Source organism: Thermobia domestica, chromosome 5, assembly GCF_964235325.1.
Source record: "Thermobia domestica chromosome 5, izTheDome1.hap1.1, whole genome shotgun sequence".
Taxonomy (NCBI): Eukaryota; Metazoa; Arthropoda; class Insecta; order Zygentoma; family Lepismatidae; genus Thermobia; species Thermobia domestica.
The window spans coordinates 264,712,666-264,726,243 of NC_137458.1; the positions used below are offsets into that span (position 1 = coordinate 264,712,666).

The 13,578-nt window shown below is 35.7% G+C and overlaps 1 protein-coding gene across 1 annotated transcript in view; it reads left to right on the forward strand.

Annotated features, from left to right (window-relative positions):
- The first annotated feature begins 1,367 nt into the window (after positions 1-1,367).
- The window catches only part of Polr3B (RNA polymerase III subunit RpIII128), a 75,864-nt gene continuing 63,653 nt past the window's right edge, over positions 1,368-13,578 (forward strand). The window contains exons 1-3 of the mRNA XM_081760011.1: positions 1,368-1,586; positions 5,552-5,706; positions 11,884-12,060. Of these exons, the coding sequence (XP_081616137.1) occupies positions 1,500-1,586; positions 5,552-5,706; positions 11,884-12,060 (419 nt within the window). The 5' untranslated portion in view covers positions 1,368-1,499. The remainder of the gene's footprint in view (positions 1,587-5,551; positions 5,707-11,883; positions 12,061-13,578) is intronic.

The window sequence follows — 13,578 nt, forward strand, 5'->3', positions numbered from 1 at the left end:
GTAGTTTCCATTGTAGGGCGACTTTCAATCCCGTGCGAATTGAACATTACTTGTAAGATTATACTCACAATCCTAAACATTTGCAAGAAACAGTACAAGAGCTTTATAATTAACGTGCAGTGATTAATTGCATTTGTTGAAAACTGTTGAGTAACATGGCAGCAATAAGTGCAATAGAGATTAAGAAAATATGGATAAAGCAAGTAGTGTAATCATCACTCTCTTAGATAAGTGAGTGTTTCTGTCCTTATTGGGCAGAGTTCTAGAACACTGGTCCGCATCTCAACTGAGTCGTAATAAAGAAAACAATCAACCTGGCTACTAGCCAGAATTCAGTCGCTATCACTCGTTCGGCATTACTATATGGATTGAGTATTGAGCTTTAATAAAGAAAGGAATCAACCTGGCATTAATGCATTGCACAGACAAGAAGGTTAAGGCATCCCACAGGTACAGTTCGTCTAGGGGACCTCTGGTGGGCTCGCGGTTGCTCAGTGGTAGAGCGTTCACCTCTGGTGCTTGGGGTCCCGGGACGATCCCAGCCCCGTCAAGTGAACTTTGTGGTGGAGAAACACCGTGTGCGTGGCTTTTCTCGGGGTTCTCCCGTTTCCTCCCACTTTCTTCATTCCACCATTTTCATTCATTACTCATCATCACCGTCTCCTTTAGCCTAACCGGCATAATCGTGGGACGTAAAACTCAAAGATTTCATTTCATTTCATTTTTCGTTTTGAAGCGCGATTAGTGCCATACTAAAGAGTTAAACTAACATAAGTCTACTACAGTAGTCAGTGTTTTAGTATGATGCTAATCATACCTCGAAACGACTATGCATAAGGCGGTATATTTTTATCAGTATATATGTTCCATAATACTTTGTCTTCGGAATGTTCGTTTCCGTCGCTTGGTACAAGTAATGAGAAGCACTGATGTAGAGCACGATAGAACAACATGTTTTCATTGTTGAGCAATTTTTGAAGAAGTAATGAAGAATTGCCAGCAAAGTAATGAAGAATTGCCAGTTACAGGTCGCTATTTTCGTACAAAATGTGGTCGAATAGTGATTTAGTTTCATCAACTCTGATGAGATTAATTTTAAAACTTAGGGAGGCTGAATCAATTTTCATGCAAAATGAATATGGAAATTTCATATGTGTGTGTGTATATGTGTCAGCAAAGCCATGGCAGCCATTTATCCGATATACTCTTCCATATAAAATCATATACTACATATTTTATGAATCAATAATATACATGTAAATCTGCCTTTTTAAATATCAAAACTTCTTACGAGAATTTTGGGACATCCTAAACATGTAGTTGATAACATTGAAAAACAATTGAAATGTTAAAAGCGCTATGTAAAGGAAGAAGAAGAAGAATGTCGTAAGCTGGTGTGCTCGTAGGCGTACCACTGGTATGGACGAGAGCATGTCGTGTTTAACTTTCATAGATGTGAGGTAAAATATGAAAGAAAAGCATTAAATCAAAAATAAAACATGGGAGAAGTGAAGAGACCTGGTTTGTATGGTGATTGGGCAGATGTTGACCCACGAAAACTGGGAGAACCTATTAAGCCAATACAGGTAATTATAGTGCTCTCAGTATATTAAAATTTAGAGACTTGTCATTTTAGTATTCCAGGTGATACAATTTGATGTGACTGACATTTTATTTCATGTTGAAAAGTTCTGTTAGTCATATAGTTTTCATTTCTTACGATGTAGAAATTGATTCAGCAGCTACCGTAATTCAGATTTAAATTTTCCCAGTGTATGTCTTACTAAAGCCAGACGAAACACTTCGGATGAACTTTAGAATTCTCACTCCTGGTATACTTACGCTGATACAAGAAATGCAGATGAATTTTAACAAAATGGGTCCGCTAAACCGATTCGACTCTACTTATCCCTACCATGATGTCCGTTGTTCTTATCGAAGCACAGTTGGAACGTGCATTGTAAAGTTCTCACCTTTTAAAAGAAAAGGGCGTGAAAGTAATACTTTACAACGCTGGTGTGGCTATTGTAGCATATGTGGAGATCCCATATCATCGTGGCACACGGTATTATCGATACCTTATGAAAAAGGGAGTATGTTTAGTACAAGGGGTCCAGAAGCACGTAAAAAACAAAATTTACAGAAGAAATGAATGATGCAAGTACTTAGACGTGACATAACGTAACCGAATCTAACATACACTAACCTAATATTAGTAGAAATAAGCGAAATTATATGATTTTTTTTTTTTTGGAAAATTATGCGGGCCGCCACACTAATATAACATAAACTAACCAAATGTGAATAGAAATTACCAAAATTGTAACTTTTTTTTTTTATAGAGAAAAGAGTTGGGCACCTTCTGCTAAACATAGGCCTGAAAAAGTGGTAACTTGACATGTTAACAATCAACAATGTACACTCATGTCCAAAATGATTGTCACATACCTATAACAGTCTTGTTGTAGAAATATAATTTTATAGTGATTTTGCAGGATACTTCTAATACTGTTACTATGTGTATAATCGGGAAATTTATGTTTTCGGTAAATTTCATAGGAAAAGGATTATAAATACGAAAATTAGAATAAGTAAAACAAAATGTTGCTAAATGGACAAGAAAGTTTTTTTCGTTTTATTGTTCTTATTTACTGCTCTTTTGACATGATATTTGCAGCAGACATGTCTTTACCGATTATAAGAAATACCGGGCGAAATCGTTATCAAATTATATCCCTACAAAAACATATTTATATATATGCGACAATCATTTTGGACATGACTGTACCAAGTGACCACCTCTCACAAAATAAGTAACCAAGAATACAAATAGCACAACGATATGGAATCTCCATACGTACATCATCATCATACTACTACTGCTTCTTATATCGAGAACAGAATCCAACAAAACCTATGACCGGCCGGGTTCGGTTTTCCATGTTCGGTTTTGTATTTAAAGCGAACTTAGTGGTTAGAAGAAACAAGTACTTCACTCTGCCGGTGGTAGTAATTAAAGTAAAACTCATGCGTGTGTCTCAACTAAATCACAAACCAAAACAAGCTCAAGCTGAAGTTGCGCTCGCGCGTACCCACCATCCTTCGCACGCCAATCTTTATATTTGCAGAGTGTACACAAATACCTATACATAATACTAACAATTCCTGTAGTGATTCATGCAAGAGATGCAGAAAAGATAACTGAAAACAAAACAAATACATAAGATAAATTTTATTTGATCAAAAGTAATTCACATATTATATTTACTTACGTGCACATTTTTAAATATATTTCTATTGATAAACTTATTTCGATATATTTTCAAAACCTTTTAGCCCATTTTAATATGTATAGTAAAAAAAATAAAAAAAATGACGAAGGATTAATTTGAAATGGTATGATATATTATTGCCGGCTTATTTTAAGATTGGTGATACATGACCATCTAGCACACGTTGGTTCACTGAACACATTACAGCACTACACTTCAATTACAGGGGATTCAGGGGGGGGGGGGAACTTGGAGTAGTTCCATGTAGAAGAATTCCTTGCAGCTTTGTCTTCTCATTCTTACTATGATGAATTTAAGGCTCTGGCCGAAGCACTTCGACTTACATTTTCCCATTGAAAAGTTTGCGGTAAATTCACTTAATGTACGATAAATTAATAGTCCAAGAAACGGATTTGACTTTTACCATACTTTTACCATTTTGCCATAATTATGGACATAATTCACTACGAAGATTAATTTTTCTTGTCTATCCGACATGTTCACAATGGATTATCACGATTTTTGGCAAGTCGTATTATTTTGGTATATACTCACTAATTTTCACCTTAACGTACATATCATGAAACTACGTTGGGTATTAAAAACATTGATATACTTAGTATCACAACATCATGGGCGATTACTGATTTGATCGCAGATTTTTTTTTTTTTTTTTTTTTTTGATACTTCATTCACATCTTTTCTTTTGTGTCATACAATGGCGTCGTATTGCCAACTTTTCGCGCGTTCGATACAAAGTATTCGTCTTCCTACGCCTATTCATGACGTTGCGTAACATTAAAATATTATTAGAGGACGTTCTTTTGTACATAATATGCACACTAACAAGTTTTATACTTGTTTGCCATTTAAATAACGCAATCAAAGCACCAAAAACAGTAAGAATAAACGTCGATTGCATTGAGTTTCACTGAACTACTTTTTAAAACAGCTTAGCCACTTCACAGCTCTTTATTTCTCGAGCACGTAATGCAACTCACCACGGCAAAGAATTGCCAACACGTTGAAAAAGACAGGACCATAATATAAGGTTTGCGTCAACGTATTGTGCAAAGAGCCTTATTCCACTTCAGATGGGACTGACTAGGGAATTTAAACAAATGGAATGGGAGTGTGGGAGGACGCACGCTTACAACCCATGCGGGACTTCTAATCCATTCCTACTATTAGTGCTACTATTACTACTACTACTATTACTACTACTACTACTACTACTACGGGAAAGTTAGTAAGCTAGGAATGCACAAGTGAAACCATTATACAGAATTACATATGGACAATTTAAAAATACTGCAGAGTACAAAAGAACTAATTTAGTCCAAGTTTGTTCACTATGACTTTTATTATTCCAAGTTAAAGAAATACAACGACCTAAGTTAATGTGCATATCAGTAAGAAAAGTGAATAAAGATACGAATTATTATTTGAGTCCACTTTAGCTCTGACTCATTTATACATAAATAAATGCAAAAGATACTTCTGATTTCAATAAATGCCTCTCGTAGGGTTTGTATGACCCCCCTCCCCATTCCCCCCCCAAAAAAAGTAGTTTCGCTGTATTTTATCAATAGTAAACATTACTAAAACGAAACAACATTTAGAATTTTTCTTTGATTGCAATTGCATAACAATAATAATAATAAACTGTAAAAAAAATCACAAACGAAACATTCAGAAACATTAAAAAAAAGTTACTTTGTAGTATAATCTCTTTGAATAATAAATGGGGAATTTAGGTCTGAATATGATACGAATAATATACGGGAGTGAAACGTGATAACCCACAAATGTGCGTTCATCAAAATTTTACGAACATTTTTCGTGTTTTGGTTTAAACCATAAAAAAAGGTTTAAACCAACCAACCCTGGTTTACATACAGTTAGTCATCATCACGCAGAGAAAGAAAAAAATAGAATAGGAAAAATGGAGATAATACTGCAGTAGATATATTTCCTATTCTTCTGTTTTTAACTATTGTTACTAGTCGTTCATGACCTTTGTGTTTGTTTGGTTCAGGAGAAAATAGAGAGAATAATATAAAGAGTATCTTAAATATGTTTGTAAACAACAATCCAGACTGGGTTGGCTTAATGTAGGATACGGTCCAATGAAAAGGTTTTTCCTGTGGCTAACAATCTATGTTTTATTTAAGCCATAGAATAAATGAGGTTAATATATGAGATGAAGTGAAACGATGGGTTATCTCCTTTTATAAAAATAAATTAAAGTTTAATGATTTTTTTTCTCTAATTTTTAGGAAAAATGGAAGTTACTACCTGCGTTCTTGAAGGTTAAAGGGCTTGTTAAGCAACATATTGACTCATTCAATTATTTTGTAAATGTAGAGATTAAGAAAATTGTGAAGGCGAATGAAAAAGTAATCAGCGATGCTGATCCATTGTTTTATGTCAAGTAAGTATATTATTTTTGTATTAATACATATTATTAATAATAATTTTCTTTACAATTTGCTCTAGTTCTTAATAGTTTTCAGCTCTGATTTGAGAACTTGATTACGGTTAGTAGAAACGAAAGTAGAAGGTTAAGAAAAGATCGAATTCCCAGGAAAAAATCAGTGTTGTGAGGAATTTCCTTCAGTTCTGATAGTTTTTTTTAAGTACGAAGTCGTGTATAATATGCAGTACTGCACAGAACCATGTCCTGAAACTCACAGTACTAAGATCCATCCTTTCTTTTTTTCTTATTTCTAGCCAAAAATCTAGTTTTTTTTTTTTCTTTCTTTCGTAAGAGATAATTTTCTCTATAGTAAAGCGTGTCATGGCTTTACACTTTATATGTGCATATATGGGCGGCTTAGGGGAAGACGCCGGTAAGCACCGCTTTCAGCGAAATTTAATTATTAGGTGGAATGGGTTGGGATCGGACTACAAAACAGTATTTAGATGAGGGTGTCTACTGATACTGGGAATACTTGAAATACTGGAATTATACTGGGATTTAATTTTGATACTGGAAGTACTGAAAATATAATTGAATTTTGAGCCATATGCTGGAAAAATTATGAAATATACAAATATTATTCTTTATAATCTACCCTGTATTTTGGAACTCTAAAAGTCCAGGGTAATAACAATCTTGCATTATAACTAGAATAGAATAATACACAATTATTTATACAATTTATAATATAAAATAATAATACATTTATATAAAACAAATAATGCTCCGTGCTCACTATATCAGGCCTCCGAGCTCTACAAGCCATCAAAGTCGATGAATTGAGGTTTTCGATCAAAGAAAAGTAGTGAAATTAATCTTCAGATCGTGAAAAAAGGTGATTTTATAGAACAACAATACTAATGTAATACAGTACAGTCACTGAAATAATAAATTTTGATTTTCCCTAATGATCCGGCGTTAAGAGGTGACGCCATCTCTTTTGGGGTTGCAGATAGTCACTAACTTTTCCCTTTCTGCTAATAATGTTTTCAGTTTCCGCTTTTTTTTTTTTTTTTTTTTTTTGTCAATACCTCACGTATAATAACAATGGATGCATTATTTTATATGCAATATTTCAAATACAGTATACAGGGTGCAAACTAGTCAGTGAAAGAATGCCCAATGATGGGAAACTGAGTGCCAGTTTTAATGCTTGGTATTTAAATGTGGCACATTGCTTGCAGATTTCAGTGCTTTCATGTGCTACATGTGCCTAATCATTTGTATTTCAAAGAAATCAAAACTAACTAAATTTATTAAAAATAAAATATTCATTTGATGGTAGAACAATTATAAACGTGAAATCATCAAGAGTGTGATTATTCAAAAAAAAAAAAAAAATCATTGTATTAGGTAATGGAATTTTGCTGATAGTTATACTGATTATACTGGAATTTTGAAATTGAAACTTAGTAGACACCCTGTAGAAAGTTCGGAATTTTACCTAAATATGGCAGGGCAACTTTTTTTTGGTATGTCATTTCATTGTTTTGAATGGGAATATGGAACTGTCTTTTCAAGTTGAAGTAAGAGCTAGAAAATTGTCTTCCTGCAACCCGCTCTTACGTATATTATCGAAGTATTAATAATAATTAGTCGCATTGAGGCAAAAGGAACTGTTCCAAAATTGCCCAATTTTCCCGTTTGCGTCGCGCGCATACAATTTGGTGTGGGAAGAGGTTGTAGCCTAAGACCTTCACATATAACTAATGGAGGTAATAGTTCAGCGGGAACATGGTCAAAAATGGGTCAACAATATAGTGGGAATGCCCATAAGGCGCGCATGGTTTTGACATGTGTTTTGTATATCGCCCAAAAGAGGAGGCGCGCTCAATTGAGGATTTATGGAAGTGACTACGCATTGAACTCTACAAGCACTGTGAATTTCATCGCACTCGAGCCTGCGGAACAGGGAAATAAATCGGGTCTAAGTCAGAAGACGTAACATCTCCGATGCTCAGACTCGCTTGATATGAGGCAAACCTCTCAGAAAAGAATGCTGTAACCGTGTGTCGTATTTCTGCTGAGTGGTATTGATATAGATGAAATAAGTGGAATTGGATGGTAGTTAGGATTTCGCACATTGTGCTCGATATAAAAAGAACAGGAATGTTTGCAGAAATAATAATAATTGCACTAGTGTAATACGTGGTATTGAAAGGTACAAAATGATTGATGTGTTACCTGAGCTGCACTACAAGGTTACCCTTACTCTCAGTACCGCTCAGGCAGTTGAGGGGATTATTATGTACGATGCAATGTGTAATACATAATTCAATTGTCGATTTTCTCGTCCTGAGACAGGAATGGGTTCATCGTTATCATCCAAGAGCCTACATTTGTCTTCTTGTGAATAAAATAAATCATCAGAGAATGCCGATGTCTTCGTACGTGGTGTAATGTCTTTGTCTATTCCTAAGTACCAAATAATGAGCATGACATGGACACAACACCCAACTGTCCGTGCTCCATTTGGACATTAACAAAAATATTCTATAATGCAGCCAGTCCCCTTCCCGAGCAAGATCGTATAAAACGAAAGTGCAGTACTTTAACCGATTACTGTGCCTTAAATGGATATGTGCGGGTGCACGAACAAGAAAGGTGTTTACCTCATACCAAGCTAGTCTGAGCATCGGAGATGGTACGTCCGCTGACTTTGACCCGATTTGTTACCCTGTTCCGTAGGTACGAGTGCGATGAAATTCACAGTGCTTGTAGAGTTCAATGTATAGTCTCACTTCCATAAAATCTTAACGAAGCGCGCTCCCTCTTTTGGGCGATACATAAAAAATATATCACCAACGTGCTCTAAAGGTTACGTGTGCTAGCTACTAGAGAGCGGGAAGGGTAGAATCTTTTTTCTTTCCTTTGAAATTAAGTTCAAGCAGATTCTCCCTATAAATAACTCTGTTTTGTCCAAGCTCAGCGTATGATCTTCAGTCACAAGTTTACAGAAAAACTCTTCATGTCCTCATTGTAGGAGAAAGAAAGCAAGGAGATTCGAACCTTAAATCTATACGCAGAAACCACGGTTGCTTAGGTCCAAGACTGTAATCTAATCCACTTGTTCATTGTGAAAATAAAGGTTGTTACTTAATTCCCTCGGGGCTGTATAACTAGTATACATGTTTTTGGTGCGGAAGACCCGGATTCGATTTCTGGTGAGAGCTCTTGTGGCTCGCGTCTCACATAAACTCGCTGTGAACTCTACTTCAACTAACTAACCAAGTATGGTTACTAAATGTTAAATTGTTAATATGACGGGAAGTGAGTTCGACAGTGTTAACGGTTTTCATATCTCAGGTAATCTTGCAGTTAATACGAATTGCAGTAAGTGTAAGAAAAGATACTGTAAAGCGGCAATTAAGTGTGAAAGATGCATGGAATAGTTCATTTCGGTAAATGCAGTGCAGTTGATAGAAGTTCCAATGTTTTAAGCTGGTCTAGCTCGTCATATAGTAGATGTGGAAAAAACAAATGACAGTCATCTTAGTAAGCTATCAGTTTTAGTTGAGGCTATTTTAAAATTTAATGGAAAACTATATTAATTACGTAAACTTGTCGAACTCTTAGGGCAAGATATCCAGCAACCACAACGCAAAGAGCAAATTCAGCAATTTGGTCAAGAATCTTTTAGTACAAGACGAAACAGAAAAACCTGGAACAACATCGTAAGGGATATTACGAAAGTCCAGAATGTTACTTGTGAACCTAATAACACTGCAAAGATACCACCTTCTTCCAGTTCGAAATCACCTTATAGTAGAGACTAGCTCTCCGAAAAACACTTGTGGCCAAACATGGTCGCTTAGAGTGCGGGAAGAAGGTATTTGAAAGTAAGATCAATAAGATCCTGAGGCGAATATTCGGATTCAAGAGGGACTGGAACGAGGAATGGCAAAAACTTCATAATGAGGAACTGCATATTTAATAACGTTTACCTAACATTGTTAAAGTAATTAAGTCCAGGAGTCGTAGATGGGAGGACAGCATTATGGTGGATCTCAGAGAAATGGGAACAGAAAGTAGAAACTGGACCCAGTTGGCTAAGAACAGAAGTTAATGGAGAACTTTTGTGAATGCAGTATTGAACCTCCGAGGTTCGCAGGTCATAGAGTTAGCTAATTATCGCTCACATTATCAAGGGAACTTTTAGTATATACTAACATAATGTAGTGAGAAAGTGAAATTTCAGAGTCCGTATATAAATCAGATAGTCACTCTAACAAGGAGACAAAGAATATTTCATCAGATGCAAAGGAGAAGAAGAAGAAGTAAGAAATATTACAGATAAGAGTGGTATTTGATGAGTCATATTTAGTACTATATGGCTTAGTGTTTTACTCACAGTGCAGCTCTGGTCCTGACCTTTCTGAGCTACAGCTCTTCCCTGTATTATTTCTTTCTTCGTTTATGTCCTCGACAATAACTGTTTTACGTTATGTTACGTGTTCTGTTCCTCTTTATAACCAGTTTAGTTTCTTTCTATACCCATTATAACTGCTGTGAATTTATGGTAAATACAGTTTCAAGTAACAGGCGTGTGTGAAATTTTACTCCTTATTTAATCATTTTCTTATTAAAAATACCTCGTATTCCCATTAAAAACTGCGGAGCTAAGATTATTTGTTCATAGGTTAATACTTAAATGTACTTGTCGTTTGAAGTTATATGTAATTTACTAGTTTCATTATGTTAAGGTACGTTGGTTTTATCTTCCCGCCAGTGAACTTGGTTGGTCTTTAAAGTATTTTCTGGTAGCACTCACGTGATTTTTTTTAATCTAATAGATGTCGTATTGGTTTTGTCGTGTAGGTGACGTTAGTTGTCAGCCAGCCCATCAAATGAAGTCATTGCTGTTTGGCGAGTATTTGAAATGCTTAGTTGCCAAACGTGAACAAATATGTTACAGTGATTTGTGAATGGTATGGCGTTTTGCTATGTTTCCTAGCGTATTGTAACTCTCAACTTCGTGCCGTGGCAACAACACGTTGCAGACAGATGCATCCTTTAGACGGGAAGCGTGCCAAGAAAAAACAAACGTACTCTAATACAAGTTGAATAAAATAAAATGAAACAATTACTTGTATTTGTGTGTGTGTGTGTTTTTGTTTGTTTGTTTGTTTGTTTGTTTGTTTGTTTGTTTGTGTTTGTTTGTTACAATTCCTATTTAGGTTGTCTGTGCTACAATTTTTCTGTTTATTTTCTAATAAGAGATCTGTTATTATACAGAGTGGCCCAAAAGTAGGTATATACCCCTGCACTGATCAAGCATAACATTCTAGCTTATGGATTTATTTGCTTCGGCTGTTCCGGGCTTAAGGTATAAGTAAAAAGACATTAAGAACAAATAATAAAGAAGCTAGGTCTGCCTGTTTGATAACAATAAGAAATGATATGAAATACAGTGTGCAGATCGGTACGGGACTGTATACATATTTTGGGCCATCCTGTATATGCATTAGTATATATGCTTTTGTTTACATGATCACACTGGAAGAAAAGTAAATAAAGCACTCGTTGGGATAAAGGAAGATGACGTCGAGACACAAAATATTTTGATGTAGTTGAAATTGCTAGTGACAATCGGTGTGAAGAGTTTTTGTTTGTTTGTTTGTTCAGGATTTTTGGAAAGGTGGAATGAGTGTGCCACAGTCTTCAAGGAGTACTGGTTACAAGTACCGTCTGTGATTCTAGCAGGAAGTGTTTAGACAATCTTTCATTTTTATTTGGCGTCAGAATTTTTAGAATTGAAAATTCGTCAAACTACGAAAGATAATATAACATAGTCACCCGTTCAATATCGCTGTATTTCAAGAGCGGCTAATGATTAAATAATTTGGAATTAATGGCAAGTATATAGTTGATATTGTAATTCTTTTAAAAGATAGAAGAATACGGGACGTTAGGTAAGATACGGTAGGATATATAATATTTCGCTTGTTATGTTAACATACACCAGACATCGGATGTAGTGAATGTTTGAGTAAGTGTTTGACATAAATATAAGACGTTTGAGTATAAAAATGAAGGCCATACCTTAAATTTTACAAATGAATTAATAAAATTGGAGACTTCAGAAATAATTCGCTTAAGTTGCTACTTTTGTTTCTTTCTTTCTTGCAGGTACCTTAATGTGTATGTTGGGATGCCTGATGTTGAGGAAGGCTTCAACATCACCAAATCAACCACCCCTCATGAGTGTCGTCTACGAGACATTACTTATTCCGCTCCTATCACCGTCGACATAGAATACACAAGAGGAAACCAAAGGATTATCAGAAATAATTTGCCAATCGGGCGGTAGGTACTTGTTTAATTATTGATGGTATTACTTCTGGATTATAACTAATAAAAATTCCTTACATTTATCTAATGAATTAGACATTTTTCACTTTATTTTAAAATAAATGTAATAAACGGAATCCTTAAAATAGAATTTTTTTTCTTAGTAGAAACATTGTATAGTCTTATGAACCTATTGTCTCATGAAGGTGACGGCCACTAAATCTAGAAAGCTTGTGACACGCCTGTTAGAGATAAGTGGAAACATTGTAGTCTCATGAACCTATTGTCTCATGAAGGTGACGGCCACTAAATGTAGAAAGCTTGTGACACGCCTGTTAGAGATAAGTGGAAACATTGTATAGTCTCATGAACCTATTGTCTCATGAAGGTGACGGCCACTAAATCTAGAAAGCTTGTGACACGCCTGTTAGAGATAAGTGGAAACATTGTATAGTCTCATGAACCTATTGTTTCATGAAGGTGACGGCCACTAATTCTAGAAAGCTTGTGACACGCCTGTTAGAGATAAGTGGAAACATTGTATAGTCTCATGAACCTATTGTCTCATGAAGGTGACGGCCACTAAATCTAGAAAGCTTGTGACACGCCTGTTAGAGATAAGTGGAAACATTGTATAGTCTCATAAACCTATTGTCTCATGAAGGTGACGGCAACTAAATGTAGAAAGCTTGTGACACGCCTGTTAGAGATAAGTGGAAACATTGTATAGTCTCATAAACCTATTGTTTCATGAAGGTGACGGCCACTAATTCTAGAAAGCTTGTGACACGCCTGTTAGAGATAAGTGGAAACATTGTATAGTCTCATGAACCTATTGTTTCATGAAGGTGACGGCCACTAAATCTAGAAAGCTTGTGACACGCCTGTTAGAGATAAGTGGAAATATTGTATAGTCTCATGAACCTATTGTTTCATGAAGGTGACGGCCACTAAATGTAGAAAGCTTGTGACACGCCTGTTAGAGATAAGTGGAAACATTGTATAGTCTCATGAACCTATTGTCTCATGAAGGTGACGGCCACTAATTCTAGAAAGCTTGTGACACGCCTGTTAGAGATAAGTGGAAACATTGTATAGTCTCATGAACCTATTGTTTCATGAAGGTGACGGCCACTAAATCTAGAAAGCTTGTGACACGCCTGTTAGAGGTAAGTGGAAACATTGTATAGTCTCATGAACCTATTGTTTCATGAAGGTGACGGCCACTAATTCTAGAAAGCTTGTGACACGCCTGTTAGAGATAAGTGGAAACATTGTATAGTCTCATGAACCTATTGTCTCATGAAGGTGACGGCCACTAATTCTAGAAAGCTTGTGACACGCCTGTTAGAGATAAGTGGAAACATTGTATAGTCTCATGAACCTATTGTTTCATGAAGGTGACGGCCACTAAATCTAGAAAGCTTGTGACACGCCTGTTAGAGATAAGTGGAAACATTGTATAGTCTCATGAACCTATTGTTTCATGAAGGTGACGGCCACTAAATCTAGAAAGCTTGTGACACGCCTGTT